At 38.6% G+C, this 20398-nt stretch overlaps 1 protein-coding gene across 2 annotated transcripts in view; it reads left to right on the forward strand.

The window, feature by feature from the left end:
- Positions 1-20398, forward strand: part of GALNT7 (polypeptide N-acetylgalactosaminyltransferase 7) — a 121736-nt gene that overhangs the window by 82382 nt on the left and 18956 nt on the right. The window contains exons 3-6 of one of the 2 annotated variants that reach the window (XM_053658491.1): positions 12656-12822; positions 17143-17273; positions 17518-17597; positions 19641-19823. In XM_053658491.1, coding sequence (XP_053514466.1) covers positions 12656-12822; positions 17143-17273; positions 17518-17597; positions 19641-19823 — 561 coding nt within the window. Of the gene's footprint in view, positions 1-12655; positions 12823-17142; positions 17274-17517; positions 17598-19640; positions 19824-19962; positions 20146-20398 lie in introns of both variants that reach the window. The other variant, XM_053658490.1, reaches the window with a different exon arrangement.

Below are 20398 nucleotides of genomic sequence, written 5' to 3' on the forward strand. Positions count from 1 at the left end.
CAAGGTGTGCTCAGCAGAGGCTGCTGCAGTCGGTGGTGTGACCGATGCAACATAGGCGGTTTCTGCTATGTTGGAATATTTATTAAGTTTAGTGCTGACATAGTCTCTGTTGATTAGCAGACCTAATGTGAATTTCAAAGGTCCTGATGATCATGTAAATGTGATAGTACCTTATACTCAGGCCTCAAGTTCATCACCTTACCTAAACGGTTAGATGCTGTATTGAATCTGTTTAATTTCATGCTAACTAGACCAGACTTTCATCTGAAAATAATGTATTAACTATGTTAATAGTTCCTTACTAAACCCTTACTACTTTAGATTCTATCTTGCCTCCCCCTCAAGAGAAGTGATTTTTTTGCCTTGTTTTTTATTTTTAATTTTCACATTAGCGTTTATTTTTATCTTGCCAAATCACAAAGTTATTACAATTAGAGTGGCATTCTTTTCAAGGTGGGTGATTTAAATTCTTCCCAGGTAGCATATAAACAAGAGACTACCACACCTGTTTCTTACTTCAATCTTGGTCTCAAAGAAACATAAAACAAAGCCTAGTAGACCATGGCCAGAAAGTCCAGTTGGAATAATGCAGGAAAATAAATGAATGGTGTTTGAGGATCAAAAGTTACTACTTTTGCAGGCATGCTACTGGGGAGTTTCACATGCTCTTGGGATCTGTAAAGCCAGAGATTCTTCCCCTGCAGCTGATTGTGGGAAAGTTGTTTACAGAAGTCCTGTGAGGAAAAGAGCAAGATAATACAAATGTGTGCATATTTCTGGAACCTGGAAATATAAAATCTAATAAAGTGTACTTGAAAGTACAGCCACAATTTTAACACTTCTGCAGAGGCACAGAGGTACTATGATTGGCACTGTGTAAGGATGTGGGTCATTTCATGGAGAAATCTTGAAAACTAAAGTGGGAATAGTTGGAGGTAACTATATATAAGCAAAGTCGCTTCCCCCTGTAACAGTGACCTTTTCAGTTGTCTGTGCTCCCCAGGGTCAAGGATTTAACAAATTGATACCAGCTCGAGAAAACAAGGCTTGCGGTTGCCAGGGGATCAATTAAATTGTTCCTGAGGTCTTGAGTTTAGCAACTTGATTTTTTAAAGCCTTTTATTGTTGTTGTTGACAGTGTTTTGTGAATAAAAATTTTAAGTGTTCTACTGTCTAATGTCTCCGGTAATGAGGGAGCTGCAGGAACAGCTTCCTTCTTTCCTTGAAGCCTTTAGTATAAAAATAAGCATATGGGTCCTTGCCCAGACTCTAATCTGGGGCAAAGCAGAGGAGCACATGGCAGCAGAGGGACCAAAAGTCAGTTCAATGTATGGCTTCTGTGTGGTTGTTTTAGATTGTCACGTAATGATGTCCATTTCAAGGAATTTAAACCTTTTACTCTTAAAAAACATAATTGAACATATCCTGATTGCTTCAGAATGTCTAGATTTTTGAAAAGCTGCTTCAGAATATGTAGGATTTCTATAGCTTTTGGTAAGTTTTCAAGAGGTATAATTTTTCCACTCCATGAAATACTTTATTTATTTCTAAACTGGTGATAATTAAACACAATAATAGCATTGGAAACATTTGACTGGAGCCCAGAAGAGCTGGCTTTTCTATTTGGATTTATAAACTTCTGAAAGTTGGCAACTGACCCTCATAAAAGATCTTTCCAATAGAGCTCTTATATTTTTGTTTGCGTTTCCCTTTCCCACTTGAGCACATTTATCGTTGCTTCTTGCTGCTTCAGCTCTCCGAGAAATCGCAGCATTCTTGGCCTGTGCGGGCGCTGGCTCCGTCAATGTGACACCATGGCAACTATCTGGAAGGGTCATGTAATTAGACGGAATAACAAGCTCGTATCAGGAGGGGAAAAAACTGGCAGAAATGAAATGCAGAGACCTTCAGTCTCTATAATTTGCAAATGTGTCAAATAGCCTGCTATTGAATCAAAATGAGAATGGGTATAAATAGTGATGTTGTTTGAAAATGTGCCCTTAGCTTCTTAGAATAAATGCTTTCCAGCAAAGTCACCGACAAAGTGAATGCCAGAGTTTGGTCTAATTCTGTGAATGAGGTGAGGCTCTGGTTCGAGGGAAAGTCTTACTGTGATTGTTTGAATAAGAAAGGAAGTGTCAGGGGTTTACTGATTATGAAGCTGCCAAGTAATGTTCTGTTCACCTGTAGCAGACTTGAGTAGCATTTTTATTTTACTTTTATATTTTTATTTTTATTTTATTTTTGTGTTTAGCAGACCATTTTAAAGACGAAAATAAAAACCACCTATCACCAAAGTAGGATTTTTTTTTCACATAGATATTCCACAGCATGAGTGGCCACAGTTGCTTTCTCCAGTCCTGACATTTGAGTTAGTTCCTCACTATTGTAAATGGTGCTGTGATGAACAAGCTGGTGGCTCAGTCTTTGCAACCACCATTGCTTATTTCAACAGGACAGACTCCTAGTGCAATTGCTAGATCAAAGGGTGAAAAACTGTTTCGTTTAACTTGGTATGTTTTGGACTCTGGAGTAGGCCCTCTGCTGTCCGCCATTTCCCTGGTCCACCTGGCCTATCAGCTTTCACCTTCAACTTGTTTTGCCCTTTTTCTTTTCTTTTTCTCTCTTTTTTTAAACAATAGTCTCCCTTGCACGTGGGTGTCTGTAGACCCATTGGAAACCCAGGGACTCTGTGGAGAAAAGGTAACAAATTGATAATATGCTGCCTCAAGTTGACAATGGACTGTACCTCCCTTAGAATGTTCATGTGTTCAGTCCTTCCATTCCTTGCCAGATTTCAGGAACTAAAATGTTTTCCAAAATTGTGCTGTGAGATTTCCTGGCATCTGCCTTCTTCAGTGTAAGAATTAACATACTCTTTTCTTACCTTATAGTACTGTCCCACTTTGGGGTCATAACCTTTTGGATAACTAACCCCACCTCACTTTTGGTGACTCATTAGCCTAAAGAGGATTTGATTTTCTGGAAAATTACAATGAAGCAAAGGTGTAAGAGAGAAGTAAAAATAATTCAATTAATGTAAGAAACAAGGTAGACTAATGATTTCTTGAAATGCTATCACCATATTTTCTGCTCGGCAATATTTATTAAACATCTCATCTCTATCCATTAGGTTAAATGCTAAATGAACAACTGGCTTCCTACCACTTTTAATAAGATGAATTACTAAACATAGTTAATGTATTCTTATTAGCCCCAGAAATTGCCTATTCTGTGAATTAGTAAATGCTAACTATTACAGATTTGTAGTCTTTCCCACATCTATATTCAGAGTTTTACAGTGGAGAACCTTCAAAAAATGATCTCATGCATCTCTTCATTTTGTAGAAGCATGAGTATCGATGTTTAAGACTTCCATAAGTAAATATTATACGGCTTATATTGGTAACACCTTCAGTATCTAGTGATTCTCTGCTAGAAAATTATTTACTAGCGCCAAGCTAAATTTACTGTGCTGCCACTGTAAGTTTATACCTTTTCTTCAAAGTCAAAATTTGCTTTTGGAAATACAAGTTCTCCATATGGTCAGTATGATTTCCTTATTGTAATTAGAGTGCATTGAGAAGACATATAATCTCTCACTGAGTGGTGAAACAGGGAATAGGAGATGACTCAGTAAACATTTTAAGGAATGTTTGCAAAGTGTGATTTTCAAATCTGTGTTGAACTTAAATTCCCAACTTGGTTGCTGCACAAGTGTTTTTGCTGACTTATACTTTGGTATAATGCCATTGGTCTCCATTGACAGCCTCCATGAGAGACAGGCCCCGTGAAACTCATTATTGCATTTACCATAAGGAAGCCCCCTAGGAAAAAGTCCCATCTGGTTTTCACACCAAGAATATTGAACTTCTTCTGAACAACTGATTTTTTAAATACAGCCCTGACCAGGTTTTCCTGTCAGAAAATTGAAGCCGAGTTGTGACCTACCCATAATAAATATGGACGCAGAGGGCACCCAAGGCCACCATATCACCCAATTCAGGATGGTGCTGTTCGTGGTGTAGTCGTTGTGAGTGGTGCCCCAGAGTTTGCACACGAGAGGCCTTGGCTCTTTGGTATGCATTTTTAATTTTTTAAAGATTTCTCTTTTTTTAGAGGGGAAAGGAGGAAGAAAGAGATGGAGAGAAATGGTGATCAGTTGCCTCTCACAGACCCCCAGCCAGGGACCTGGCCTGCAACCCAGGCATGTGCCCTAACCAGGAATAGAACCAGTGACCTTTCGGCTCACAGACTGGCACTCAGTCTCCTAAGCCACACCAGCCAGGGCTGGTGTGCATTTTTAATACCTCATTCTTGCTACCACCTTTTCTTCCTCAAGCTTTCTTTACCCATATTTCCCCTCCTATTTTTACTTTTTGTAATATTGTGCCATACTGTGTGTCTCTGTAAACTGCCTAAAGTTCTTCATGGAATAAGGTGCCACATAAATTAAGAACTGTAGCAGACGCAAACCTATAGTGATTCATTCTGTTTTATCTATGCCATGGCACCTCATTTTGATCCTTAATCCTGTTAGCGGTTGTTGTTTCAGCCGAAATTTATTGGTGTTTGATAGTCTGGTACTTCGGTAAAACTAGACTATGGTATGGAAGCTCATTTGAAATGAGAGTCCAATATAGCTATAAACATATGGCTCATACTATGAAATGTTCCTTTTACTTTCCCAGGGAGTTTTGAAGAAATGTGTGAGAACGTATGTCTGGTTCTAGGATACCCTGCCAGAATTTTTTTCTAAATTGTGGTTTGACATTTAGATCATAAAGTGGATGCACCTGTCTGAGTGTGTTTTCCTTTTCAAAAAAAAAGGATATTTGAAGACAGCAATCTAATGACATAGTTCGACATTCTTATTTTGCCCCAAGGTGTTTAGTATTCTTGATCCTTAAAGCCAGGCAGAAGTCCACAGAGCTGTGTGCATTTACTGTGTTGGTGGCCGTGTATTCCCTGGGCACCGAGTGAAAATAAGGAATTCATGTTCCTATTCTATTGAAGCACGTTATTTGTTATTTAATTCTTAGTAAAACAGTGGTTTAGGGGAAGGCATTTAAAGGTTTAATTTTAAATCTCGCCTCTGTCACTGTGGCTTTGAGTAAATCATAACCTGATGTCGCCTCTGTCTCCTTATATACAGAATAAATAATACTGAGGACTGTTCCACCTGCCTCACAGAGTTACCGTGAAACTCGGATGTGTGTGGCAGTGCTGTGGACACTCTCAGAGCTCTTAGCACCCTGTTTCTCCAGACTTGGATAAAATGATAACACAATGAATAATAGCAAAGACACCATTTAGTTGGCTCCCCTGTGCTAGAATTTTAGCTTCCTCAAGTTTTCCCCAACTCGTTCTGGGAGTCAGCCAGGATTGTTGAACATGGACTTGGGAGCACATTGTCTTCATGGATTCCTCGTGGGCAGGCATTTGGGTTCCTTCTCTGTGGTTCACTACAGTGGGCTTTTCACTGTGCCCACACCACAGGTGCTCACTAACTCCTCAGCCTCAGGTCCCTGATGCCACTAATGTCCTCGCCAAAGGGACATATAATCATCCCTGTGTAATCACTCTTGACACCTGTCAACTGTCAAGTTCTCTCCTACATCTGTCTAGTAGCTGAAGATAGAGACATCCCCCCCAACCGTACCTGGTTGGCTTAGCGGGACCCCAAATGGAAAGGAGCATCAGCAGGACGGCTGAGATGGAGGTGTTCTCTAAAGCCGTTTGTGAATTTTTCTGCCCCAGACTCTATCACATTATTTAAGGTTGCTGCGGAAAGTGCAAGCGGAGTGGTCCAGGGATGGGGTGAGCCTTTAGGAAGCCTCTGGCTGTTTGGAGCTGTGAATTCCAACCGTTCTCTGTCTGTGTTTGAGGATCATTGACAGCTGAGCTGTCTTGGCTAATGACTGGACAGCTGTCTCCCCCTTACTGAGCAGCTGCTAGGAAACGGCTACCTCAGAGAAGTCTAGAGAAAGTGGAAATAAATACAGGTATAAAGCTTTTCACAGAGCCTTAGGTCACAGGAAGCCACAAATGGTCTAGGCAGATAATTGTGTTATTCTTTGTTACATAAAGCAGTGTTTTTTTGAAGTTCTTTTTGTAGTTTCTTCCCTTAGCAGTCAGCCAGGGTGGGCCAGAGAGTTTCTGGTCCTGGCCATTCTGCTCTGCTATGAATTTCCTTTCCCCCTTCCCTCCAACACATGGATTATTTGGACATGAAATAAACCTTTAGACCTCAACTCTCTGCCTCAGACAATGAAACCCATCCCAGGAGAAGTTTAGGTGCAGCTACCTGGTTGCAACTGGAGGGCATTTGTCTTAAAATGTTGCGCAGGTGGCAAGCATGTGTTTGGTTTTAATTTAGATTTTGCTGATTGAGAGGGTAGAACTGATAAAGATTATGGGCATAGTGAGCTAAAGCCACCAGTGGGCCATATATTCATAGCTGTTCTGGTTTCCTACCTTCCAGTCATAGCACCAGCCAGTACACTCCAAAACAAGAGTGGCAAACAGCTGTACTCTGTCCATTACCTAGTTATATCCTGAAAGGTGGTGTACCTGCAAAACTTGTGCAGAACCAACCATTAATCTGTGTTCATTGATTTTGACTTCAACCCCAGCAGAGCAGAAGTGAAAGACTTGTTGTTCTCCTTTTTGTTAATATTTAATACATTAAATAGATTTGTTGATTAAAAATGATGAAAAGCTCTGTTTAATTCTATGAGGACATACACATAATACACTAAAATTTACAAAAATATCAAAAGTAGCATGCTAGACATAGATTATGTGCCAGAATCAAATCTACTCAGTTAGTTGAAAAGGGTTGGGGTGAGGGTTATGGACAACTAACTGAAAGGATATAGGAGTATCTCGTAAAACCCAAGATCAGGAACCAGGAAATGGAAAATTGAGAACCAAAGTCATATGCTCTTCCTCTCTGAGAGTTTATTAACTCTCATCTCTACTTCTCTCTTTCTCTGCTTCTCCATAAAAATAGTTGCTCCATCCTTGCCTCATGTGATCAATCATTCAAGAGAGCCAAATAGAGGGGAGGTGGGAGGGGATAATGGGGGAGGAAGGGGGCAGGGTTTTCAGGAACAACTATAAAGGACACAAGGACAAAACCAAGGGTGGGATGGAATTGGAGGAGGGGAGATGGCTGGGGTGGGAGGGAGTGGTAGGGGGAAAAGGCAGACACTGTACTTGAACAATAATAAAAAACAATAAAAAATGTGAAAAAATAAAACCATAAGAAATAAAGTGAAACAGAACTAAAAAAAAAGAGAGAGCCCAATAGAAACCAGCTAGAGTCTCAGGCCCAAGTCCAAGGAGAGGGCCTCCGATTGGCCCAGCTTGGGCAGGTGTTCCCTGTTAGTCCATCCTGCTGGACTGGAGATGACAACATGCGGTTGGTCTCTTCCACTCAGTAACCTTCGTGTAAATAGGAGGGGACCTGGGCTGCACCGCGAGTGGTGGGCAGCTTTCAGAGAAGCAGAAGGCATTCCAGACATGCATCCAAGTGGTGTCTGCCAAAGATAACAAAAGTTTTTACATTTAAAAATAATCTCTTTGGAGTAAAATAAAGAAAAGGCCGAGTAGGCAGATTATTAGGGCACGTTATATTTTAACATGAGAGAAAACAGCTATGTAAAATACTTCTGTTTCTTTCTTAGCGCTCTGCAGGAGTGGTCTCCATATTGAAAGTTTTATAGCCAACAGACTAAGAGGGAGTTAAATCCAGATATAATGGGCACGGAATAAGAAAGCACTCGAATACATTAAATTTGTTGAGACCTTTAAAGCCTCTCATAGGACTAGATATTGAGGAACGTACCAGATGTGTTTGAGAGAAAGTGCTGTCAGTAATCCAGAGGCACTGTGGGGAAGAGGAGAGCTTTTAGGAAACTGGAGATGGGAAAATATTGCCTCATGTTTTCCAAAGGGGAAAGAGAAAGTTTGGTCCTGGAAACCTGACACTGATGTACTGTTACAATTCTAGGGGGGAATCACCTAATACATACTTAAAAAGTAGTGCCAGCACAGTCTATGAAAAGGAGACAAACCAAACTAAGTAACTGTATCTAAAAAAAGACAGGAGCTTACGTTAGTGGATCAGGACACTGTGTGATACCTACTACATCTTGATTTAGCAGGATATTTGAGCAGTCTTCGGATCCCTGTGGACAGATAAAGAGATGTTGTGTGAATGATAGTGGAGTGAGACGAAATTGAAGAATGGTGTGATAGCAAACGCTCATGGATTACACATCGTTGTAAAGCATTATATTTGACCTCATATTTGTTCATGTAAACAGTAGATACAGGGATAGCGATCTTACTAATCCAATTTTGAACACAGAGAAAGTTGGGAGGAGTGGTTATATTCGCAATTTGACAAAACTGTCAAAGAGAGCAGAACCATGCTAGACGTGCTCCTAAACCAAAAATAAATGTAAATATGGTATATGGTGCTGAATTCAACTGAAAGGAACAAAAGGAGAAACACTGGGCCTAATAAGACTTTGAGGAGATAGGTTCCAGGGACTTGTGAGTAGCAATATAATATGTTTGCAAAACAATATAGTGCTGACTTAATTTTAAATTATATATTCAAAGGAATATATAGCCAGACTAATTAATGGTTATAGTTTGTCCTATTATGTTGACAATGTTATGAGTTATTATAACAATCTTTTCTGGAAAATACATTGACAAAATGGAGCACATCCAGGTGATCAGGAAGATTAATTTATACATTTTTCTGATGCTCAGAGTCTTTATTTTGCTGTGTGTAATGAACCGTAAGGAATAAAATCTACCAAAGCGTGTTCTCAAGGAGTTTAATTTGAATCATTCCGGTCAAAGTGCATAGGAACTGAATACTTGGGTAAGATCCACTCCCCCAGTCCATTGAGCTTTAGTGAATGGGTTTAACCGTGGTAATTCTCCTTTCATTGATCATATATATATATTGGTTTCTGGATGCCAAGTTAAATGTTATAGTCTATATTACTGATTTATTAATCCCTTGGGTGTCAGCACTGCTTCATATAAGTTGTAAGCATTTTCTACTTCCTTTTATCATGAGAATAGGTAAAAGTGCTTTTAGATGGGCACAGGAAAGATTTTCAGTTTATTTCAAAATAAAAACAGGTAGTTTAAAAATAAATCAGTGTTTCCCAGATTGAGAAATTCTCTCCTATGCCTAAAGAATAGTCTTTATGATAGAAGCAGAATTAAAGAAAAGACTCCCAAATGACTCTTCATTGAGACTCTCAGGGAATGATCTAGAAGGAAGATACAGCCTTTAAAATGGGCACGATGAGTAGCTTCCACACAAAAATATGCAAGTGTGTACACACACACACATTACTGTAGATTAGTGATAGTACATATGGAGTGCAGGAACTTACCACCTAAAAATGTTGCTTTTCATAGTCTACTGAATTATCTGTTGATAAAGTCTAAGTACAACAAGGCTTTAGATCAAACTACAGATGATAAAAAATATAGCTGGCACAGACAGAAAGCAAGTAAATTATTCACAGGCATTTCATTTTTGGTTTTGAAATCTACTTGTTCAGTTACAGAAAAGTCACTAGGAAAATTCTTTATTCTCATCTTTTTTTCTGATACCAAGCACCTGGCCCATACAGTTACCATGAAAGTGTTCAGTAAAATTACTGTAAGAATAGCTTTATGACTTTAATCATTGCTAGCCTGTAACCTGAATGTGGATGTTTGCAACCAGAACAGTTCTGTAATAAAGCTAAGACACTACTGCCCTTGATGTTAGAGGATTTAGAAGCTCTCTTGGAAAATGAGGTGCCAAAGAGCAGAAATTAGTCAAAAGTCTGTACCATAATCCATATGTTTGAATGTGGCATTCTACTTTCAGTTGGTCTTCCTTCTTTATAGAACCTATTATAAATCTCTGCCAGTAAAGTGAGAGAAAAGATGAGAAATAGGGGGTTTTACCTCAATGCTGTGGGTGCTTCTCTCCATACTAAGTCGTAATAACATCAAGGTTTTGTATGTGATAAGCTCTACTGTGTACTCTACCCAATGGCCTCATTTCACAACAGAAAATCAGAAAAATGCTGCCTGAGGCTCTGTATGGGTCACAGATCGTTTGGAAGGGAGGGGGATTATTGCCCTACCCATCTAAAAATCAGACACACCTTGCTCTGCCCAGGTTAGTTGATCTGAATTCCTCCACTACTACATTTTTGACTTGTTATTCTGAAAGACCAGTTGGCCCCTCTCAGCTTTAAAAAGCCCTCTTTGTTCAGCTGGTTGTTGAAGGGTAACATAGCCCACCATTCCTTCCCCACTCCTGGGGTATCTCCTGGGGAAAAAAGGCAGGAAAAGGTGGAAGGAAGAGTACTCTCGTCACATAACAATAAGCTCTACAGGTGCCTGGTACGGAACTGATATTCAGTGTCAGTATCAGTGCTTAGATCAATTTTTAACCACTTACGTATAGACATAGCTAGTATTTTTTTATTTTTCTCTTGTTCATGTTTAACAAGAATTCTAAAAAACTTGATATGGGCCAAAGTTTATTTCCTGACTTCATAATTTAATAGTCTGATCTTAGGCAAGTCATTATCTCTGAGCCTCCATTCCCTCATCTGTAAAATAGCAGTATCCTCATAGTGGTGTTGGCAGATCAAATAAGTTAATAAAAGTAAAGTAAATAGAATAGTGCCTGGGACATAAGTATTTGCTGTTATTTGCTGTTATACAGCAAATGCCCTTTCTTACAATGTTTTTTCTTTAACTTATGTTTATTTTTCATAGTCGAATGGAAGATATAGATCTTCCATCTATTTATTTTTAAAGTTCTTATAATTTCTGAATCATATGCACACAATTCATTCTTGTGCTTTTTATCTTTTCCTCCCAACTCCCTCCCTACTTCTTTGGGTTCGAAACTTTGTTTATCATCCTTCAGTTTTCACCGTCCAGCACTGGCTACGGGAGGCCTTTCTGATCCATGTCTTGAGGACAAGTGGGGTCCACCAGTCAGGTACACCCAGGTTTTTCCACCAACACATTCAGGGAAAGTACAAATATTTGTTTCATGTCACGTGACTCCTATAGGACTGTTGGCTTCATAAGGGCAGTGTCTTCCTCGATGTTGCGGCTCCGGTGCTCAGCTCAGAGCATGGGCAGAGTAGGTACCTATTACTTACTCATTCAGTGAGAAAATGCAGATGCATTACCAGATTCAGCCTGTGCTTCTAGAACAGCATCTAAGAACACAATTGAGAACACTTTTGAGAAGTAAATAATGACCTGGAGAAAAAGTTGTCTCCATCTGTTTTGGGCCAGGCCCTATTTTAGGTAACAGTTACTATTCTAAATGGTGGTATAGGTTATCAGGCTGATAATGTGAATTATTGCTTTTCTGGGTTTTTTTTAGATTTTACTTATTTATTTTTAGAGAGAGGGGAAAGGAGAAATAGGAGAGAAACATCAATGTGTGGTTGCGTCTGGGGTGCCCCTGCTATGGACCTGGCCTGCAAGCCAGGCATGTGCCCCAGGCATGGTCATTGAACCAGCGACCTTTTGGTTCGCAGGCCAGCACTCAATCCACTGAGCCACACTAGCCAGGACTGCTTTTATGGTTTTAAATTTAATCTTGAGAATAAGCTTATCCACTAATTCATGGAAAGTTTTGGCTGAGGGCTAGGGGGGGAAGCTTTTCCTTCTACTTATCAAGGAGAATGTAATAGACTCCAAGTACAAAATTAACCTCTATAAAAGAACATGGGTCTCAAATTTTCCTCATTTGTCCCTCTTGTTCTTACTACCTTGTTCTCTGCCCATTACCAAACAAAAATACAAAATATGTGGGTATGCATACACATAAGATATACACACAGAGATATAGGTGTATGTATGTGCATATATGCATCACACTTCTATGAAACTCACTGAGCCTTCCCTGGCTCCTTGAGTCTTTAGGCCCTGTTTTGAGTTTCCTTCCAAGTAGAAAAAGGCTTCTGGAAACTTGAACCCTGTTACAGTCTCAGATAATTCTGTGTTGAATAGCTAAAGATCCTTCTTTAGTGGATCTAGTAACTCTACAATAATATAAGGTCTTTATTTATTCAAGTTAATTTTTGAATGCCTGCTACATGCCACTGTTTAGCCTTCATTTTTTTTCTTAATATTTTAGCTATATTATTGATAGGATAGTTTTCAAACACTGTTATATAGTAATTTATTAGCAGCAGGTGACATTAAATGCCTTGCATCAGAAGCTCAAGTCTTAAAAAGGAAATTGTACTGAGCTCTAAATCATGAAAAACAAACAAACAAACCTGATATCTGTAGGTAATATGTTAAGCATCCCAGCTGAGAAGTATAAATTCACAAACTAGTTCTCTAGTCACAGAAAAAGTGCCAGTGGTTAGGAAGTAGCTTTGTCTGTGAACAACTTCATCTGATGGCAGCTTCTCTCTTCTACCTTGTGTTTCTGTTAAAATATAAAATGTTGTATTTTCATTCACTTACCTTAGTTAAGTCAGTAATGTTTATTGCAATCAGAAAACATAATCGCATCAAGTTCAGAAGCAGGCATTGTAGATGACCTCTAAGTACATGTGGTGAAAATGTCCTTTTGCAGGTGCAGGTACTGGCACTATGACGAAAACCTGCTCACCTCCAGCGTCGTCATCGTCTTCCACAATGAGGGCTGGTCGACCCTCATGAGAACAGTCCACAGTGTCATTAAAAGGACTCCAAGGAAGTATTTAGCAGAAATTGTGTTAATTGATGATTTCAGCAATAAAGGTAACAGCTATGGAATTGACATTTTTTTCCATGAAATAAACTAATCATGATTAACTGCAAAATGTGATTTCAAACTAATTTCTCCTTAAAAATGAATAGTTAGCATCTATTGGTAGCATCTCTTATCAGCAAGTTGGTACTGTACCAAGCATTTTATGTGAATTATTTTATTTAATCCTGGCCATAGAACCTTTATAAGTGAATATTGTTATTACCCTCATTTTACATGAGGCTCAGAAATGTTAAGTAACTAACCGGCAGTTACAGAGATGGTAATTAACGGCTCAAATCAAAGCTTCAGGCTAATAATTGTGTATTTAACCACTTTTTTATACTATACCAATTTTGGGGGCCTTGGATTTTGCAAAAATTTAGTCTTGGAGGTAATTTATTGAAAGACTTAAAAAATGTATGCATGTATATTGTATGGCACCTGGTACTCCATCCACACTTGTCACAGAAGTCCATATACCTGTTTAATAGCCTGCAGTTTGCCTTTTAACAATGATACGGTATTGAATTTGACCAGAGACCATGGACTATTTTTATTTATAATAGAAAGTACCTGCTGAAGTTTATTTTGTTCTGTCTTTGATTTCGTGTATTGCATACAAGGACACTGTATTTTATTTTTTATTTTCTTTAAGGAGGTAGCTATTATCGCATGTAGGGATGCACTGGTTAGTCTTAGTTCAACTTGTTAAGAAAGAAATTGGGCATTGATTCTCCAGATAAGTAGGTTTAAGTTAACATTTTTTCTTCAAATAGATAAATTACTGTAAGCTGAAGGTATCTTCTTAATGACATGATTATAAAAAGACAGATAATGCTATACCTCAGACCCTAAACCGGCATCCTGAATAAAAATGTGAGGCTGAAACCCAGATTTGGGTATCTATTCTTCTTTGCTTGTCACAGAGCTGAATTGAATCCTTCGAAACTTGACTAAAGACGGGATATTTGCTTTTTGCAAATAAGTTTGCAGACAATTTTTGTGTACAACTAGTAACGCCACTGACTATATGTCAGAAAACAGAACATAGGAAGCATGAAAATACCATTTGAAATGGCTTTACAAAAGTTTCCTCCAAAACTTAATTTAGAACTCTTGCAGTCTGGATAAATCTCTACTGTTTATGCAAGGACATGACCAGGTCTTGAACTTGTACACATCGGTTAGCATGGAGAATAAATAGGAATATGGTCTATTTCCTTTACCCCTCGTCTTTGTTTAGCTTAGTCACTTCTTTTCAACTGATCATTTTTAATTACACTAGAAATTGCATAACTTTAACTTTTTTAGTCATATCAAGTTCCTTTAGCTTAGACATCTCACCTGGGTTGCAATTTTCTGTGACAGGAATGTATTCATTAAAACACTAGTCCTGCCCCAGTTAGCATGGCCCAGTTGGTTCTGCCTTGTGCCTCAAAGCCTAGGGTTGCTTGTTTGATTCTCGGTCAGAGCACTTGCCTGGGTTGTGGCCGGGTCCCCATTTGGGGCTCAATCAATCAATGTTTCTCTCACACATTGATGTTTCTCTCCCTCTCCTTCTCTCTTCCTTCCCCTCTCTTTAAAAATAAATAAATAAAAATCTTTAAAAATAAAAAAAATACATAACACACTTCCTGTCTCAAGATAAATACAGAGGGGGGCAAAAGTGTGTTTATAGTTGTTCATATGGAAAATAAAATAATAATTAGCAAAGCATAAACTCTGTGTTTCATATACTCACAACTGTAACCTTACTTTTGCCCCATCTTATATTTAAAATGTTTTACATGATACTGTTGATACCAAAAATATTTTAGATTTAGAAAAACCTAAATCTATAAGAATGACTGAAAACTCCCATGTCTGTGATTTTCCTGATTTTTAAGAAGCCCTATCCTATTAACACAAGTAAAATCTTAGCATATTCTAAACAAATATGAAGATACATCAAAAGGTATCTGCCATCCAAAAATAACTGCTTGGCCCTAGAAAAGATGAACAGAATCTTGGATTTAATTTTTTTGTCCAATTTACTTGAGTTTTGGTGATCAGACCTTTTGTTGTTACGTACCTCTAATATTTAGTCTCTTGTAACATATTTTAAAATCAACCACATGCAGGATCTGCTTAGCTTACAGGCATTCATAAGTACAGAAATACAGAGGTCTTTCATTCATTTTCCCATTTTCAGAACAACTTTACAATGTGTCAGCCCCATCCTCAGTAAAAGTACATAGTCTTTGGTAAATCTGCCTGGAGTGAAAATTTTGTGTGCTTTCCCCCCCTAATGGATTCAGAAAGTAGAACTTTGAGTCATAAATTTTCATTTGCTCATGTACAATGAATCCTCACAAAGGAGCTGGCTGCTCCTTTGGGTTTCTAGAAATTAGAGCATCCTCTCAAAACAAGGTTTGGAGCCTTTTAACAGAGCACACCCCCGTTCGTGTGTGCATCAACAGCTGAGGCTGCGTGGGGTGAGGGTAAAATGCATCCCACACTCTCATATAACAACAAAGGGCTATAGTACGGTTCTCTCGTTCACACTGCGGTTCTCTTGTTCACACTGCGGTTCTCTCGTTCACACTGGGTTCTCTCGCTCATACTGCGGTCCTCTCGCTCATGCGACATGTTCTCTCCTGGTCAGCTCTGCTCCATCCTACATCGTCACTGCAGGGCCCAGGCTGGCAGAGCAGAAACCTGATCTCAGACATTACCTGCCTAAGAGGCAGAGAGAAAGAAGGACATGGCGAAGCACTGGTGGGAGTTTAACAGTTCTGCTTACAAGTACTACCTCAAGTCATCTCCACCCCCTTCTCATTGGCCAGGGCAAGGCACATGGCTCAGCCTGACATCAGTGGGTTGGGGAGGATAATCACCCCCCAGGGAAGGGCAGTGAATATTCTGAACATTAATACAGTACAGTCTGCCACAGTGTGAGATTTCAGAGCAGCCAGAAGTCATTTGATTCACCAACTTCCCTTTACTAAACATCTAAATTTGAAGAACAGGCCATCAACTTGTTTCTGGCCATAAAAATTTGTTAACAATTTATTTAAATTGTGTATTCAAAAAAGCACTTTGTACAATTCAGAAGGGGCTTAGAAAAAATTGGACTATATTGGGATGAAATAAGGAAGGTAAGAGCTTCTTAAGAAAGTGAAGAGAAAATTACTTAGATTTGGGGGGGAGGGAATATAATTATCATGAGGATTTTCTTTATAATTGTCATTAAAACTGGATGCCAGAATAGAAAAAGCAAAATTGTTTTGTTCTCAACGTTGAATATCCTGTGTGGGTGTCTTGGTCATTTATAAGTTCCCTAAAAATGAGTAAAGTGTTAAGTACAGTCTGATTTGCCCATTTAACCACTAACTCGTCACTAAATACAGCCATGCTTTTGTATTTGTGGGCCAAAATTTTAAACAATTTAAAAATAATTTTTGTGCCCACAAGAAACATCTTTAATGACCCAGGAGCTGCTGCGATGAGCCAAACACCAAGGGCTCATAGGGATACAAACAAAAACTGTTCTCTTGCAGCCGGGAAGGCAAGATGGAAACTTCGGCAAACATATTTTGTTTTTATGGCACGAATTTTTTCTACCAAATTGCAAATATTTATTTATTTATTTATTTATTTATCTAGCTATTTATTTGTTATAAATATTATTTATATTTATATATGAATATTTATGAGTATTTGTATATATACAAATAATACTTATTCGTAAATACACCTGCACACATATTCCTGTCAATGCTTAAAATGCAAAGAAAACGGGATCTCTGAGTTGTTTTTTGCCGGCATGATGGGAAGTGTATTTATCACACCAAGACGACAACCTGGGCACGGGCTGTGCTTCTGAAAGATGGCCCAGAAGCCAGTGTTTACCTATACCCTTTGTGGATTTCACAGAAGTCATACAATGTGTCTTCAGAAATCCTGGACTCTTGCTTCTGCCAAAAGCAAACAAAATATGCCCGAAAGCTTTTAGATATGAGGCTAATGTGTGAATTTTAATTTTTAATTTTTTTAAGTTAAAAAAATTTTTGTTTGTATGTCATTTGACATAGTCAAAATTTATTTTAATGTTTGGAGAGATGGTTGATTATTCTCAGGCTCACCAATTCTCTGTAGGCATATTAAACTCAAAATTTAACTTAAAAATAACCTTCACCTTTCTTCCCTCTAGATTATTCTGGTCTGTGTAAAATCACTGACTGTCTGAACTACCTTTCCCTTGCTCTGTTTCTTGAGAAAAATAATAGTTTAATTGGTTATATATATATAAATAAAATTTATAATGCTGATTGAATTTTTATTCACAGAACACTTAAAAGAAAAATTAGATGACTATATTAAGCTGTGGAATGGCCTAGTGAAGGTATTTCGAAATGAGAGAAGGGAAGGTTTAATTCAAGCACGAAGTATTGGTGCCCAGAAGGCTAAACTTGGACAGGTAGGAAACATTTGATATTATTGACATCTACAATGTCATCATTTTGGGTTTGATAACTAAATGATCATATGCATTTTAAGTACCTTTTTTTTTAGATTGAAATGAAAATGGGGGTCTAAACAGAAAAAACTTTAATGTCAAGATTGACTCTAATGCTAACTTATAGCATCTCATTTTAAATTGTGTATAATATATGATGTACCATATATAAGTGCTCTTTCACCTTGCCTCTTTTTTTTTTAAGGTTTTGATATACCTTGATGCCCACTGTGAGGTGGCAGTTAACTGGTACGCCCCACTTGTAGCTCCCATTTCTAAGGACAGGTAACAACATCACCTTGCTTTTTTGCTTTCCTGGTTGAAAAGTAAACTTCGTTCTAGAAGGACAAATAACACTCTCATTCTTCGGATTCCAGGTCCACGCAGTCTGTCGAGTGCTCTGTTTTGAGTGTTATCCCTCAGCCAGTTGTTTCCTGGGGTGGAGCTAGACTGATACTTGGGGCTAATTCAGATGCAGGCAGTTGGACATCCGGGATAAGCCTCGGGTGTCTGATTCAAGAAGGATCTGTGGTTTAGAGACTTCTTCTAGCTCCAAAAGCGAACGCTAAGCGTAATTATTTTTGCTAAGAGTAATTATTAATTGCTCCTTCAATGCCATAGTAACAGTTTCAAAGATTTGAAGGAGCAATGTTTGAAATTATAACAATTGGGGTTTTTAGTGCCCTTTTTAATGATCACTTCAAGGACCAGTTGTTACTTGTGCCAAAGTTTGGGGTTCCTAGAAACTTTAAAGTTTGGAAACAGGCAACTATACCATAGAAATGTGGTGATCCCCATTAAGTTTGCAGAAATATCTGAAGCAAGGGAAGGCAGTATTCCCCTCGTAGTTCCAAAAGCCTTCTTTGCTTTTAGTCCAGAATTCTGTCTATTTCAGAATCTAGGCAGATGAGACATAACCCTGTGGTGAAAGGCATGTGTCAAAGAAAGACCTTGGAAGGTTTAATCATCAGAGGACTTACTGTGAAGGCCTCTAATAAACATTTTTCACATGTCTGATGTAATCCTCACAGCACTCCTGTGAGATAGCATTATTATCTCTATTGTACTGAAGAGGATACTGAGGCTTGGAGAAGTTAATTAATTTGCCCCAAATCAGACAGCTAATAAACTGTCAAACCGAGATCTCTCTGGGACACCTTAATGCTGTACCATTCATTAAGAAATCTGAGACTCATGAGAAGTGAGGAAAGAGAATAAACCTTCCCCTCTCCAGGTGAAGACTGGCTGTCCTCTGGGGAAAGAAGTGGTTTTTCACAGGATTTCCTGGGAGTCCCACATGCCCCACAGTGACCGTCCACTGTCCCGTGGGAATTACTCCAGAGGGAATAATAACACAGCTTTCTCAAATCCACTTCTACCATATCAAAATGTTAAGCCCTGTACATTTCCCCTTATCCTTGGTTTCTAAATATCTAAAAAGCACCTCAACATGACTATGAAACGCTGCAACCTCCATTTTAGGAAATGCATTTTCAAATCCTCCTTGATAAGACGATCTCTGGAACAAGCAGGGGACCAAATTATCTTTGCAGAGTTGACGCTGCACCCAATTAGTCGTACAGTACTAGCATTTTCCTGAAGTCAAATACAATGGATGTTATTTTTTGCTCCAAATTCTCAAGCTACACCTGAGTTCTTTAGGTTTTAAGGGATTTTTTTCCCTCATTTTTTTTGAAAACCGAGAATACAATACAGAATTCTTTTTTTGTAATGAAAGCTGCTTTTTTTTTGCAATAGAAAAGGATATGAAAAAAAGATCAAGAAAAAGTACAGAAACAGATTTTTATAATAACTGCTCCCAAAGAAATGGAAAGCAACAAAGAATTGGGAGAAGTACTAAAAATATAGCAGGTATTATCTTTTTTATACAGATAAATGTATAAAGGTGGACACCCCACACACGCACACAAACTTGTTTTATAACGGAGGGTTAAGGAGTAAAAGTAGTAAGCAGGAAAATCTTGTAAACAATAAAAAACTGCCAAGAAAAAGTTGCCTGTAGGACCAACGTGGAAATGAGAAGACACTATTAAGCTAAAAGACATGGCTTTTTGTCCCTGATATTTGTCTGCAAGCTGAGGGACAAGTCTCCTCTGTCTTTTCCTTATGAAAGCAGCTCCTTGACTTTTGTAGAACACTCATTTACTTCGACTTCCCATTAGATGTTGAAGTCCCCTGGTGCAAAAAACAAACCAAAACAAAAAAAAATTTTTTTAATCAATGACAAAGAGAAAATATAGCGAGGCATGCCACACTAGTCAGTTGTTGGGTTCTTAAATGCTTTTTCATTTTCTGTAAATGTTTCAGAACTACATGTACTGTGCCTCTAATAGATTACATAGATGGGAATGATTATTCCATTGAACCACAGCAAGGTGGGGATGAAGATGGTTTTGCCAGAGGGGCCTGGGACTGGAGTTTACTGTGGAAACGTATTCCTCTAAGCCACAAGGAAAAGGCCAAAAGAAAACATAAAACTGAACCTTATCGGTAAACATTACTCCTTTATTTTCTTCCGTGGAATGTTTATCTAAGTACTTTTTTTTCCTTCCCCATGCACTTGTATTCCCATGTGGGTCCATACACACCCTTCCATTTCATCTTTGCCGCCATCGTCGCTGCCATACAGAACCATTTGCACTGTGCCGATCATAGATGTCATAAGTGGCAACACATATGAAATTGTGCCCCAAGGGGGTGGTGACGAAGATGGGTATGCCCGAGGAGCATGGGATTGGAGTATGCTCTGGAAACGGGTGCCTCTGACCCCTCAAGAGAAGAGAGTGAGAAAGACAAAAACCGAACCATATCGGTAATCACTAAATCACTTACATGTTTTCTTTCCTCCTGTTGCTGCTAACCTATTAACTTCTTGCTAAGCTAAAACACTTGTTATTAAAACTGTAGATGTTGTTTAGATTCTGAGGACTTCTTTCCTTGCGCTATTTCAGTTGAAATTCACATTAGCTTCTTTGTGATTGTTTTCTCCCTAAATGCAGGTTCCACTTTTTGGAGGGAAGGGGGGGTATTATAAGGCATTAATTCCAAATGCAAGAGAACAAAGA

This window comes from Artibeus jamaicensis, unplaced genomic scaffold (assembly GCF_021234435.1).
Source record: "Artibeus jamaicensis isolate MK-2021 breed Jamaican fruit bat unplaced genomic scaffold, CSHL_Jam_final scaffold_537, whole genome shotgun sequence".
Taxonomy (NCBI): Eukaryota; Metazoa; Chordata; class Mammalia; order Chiroptera; family Phyllostomidae; genus Artibeus; species Artibeus jamaicensis.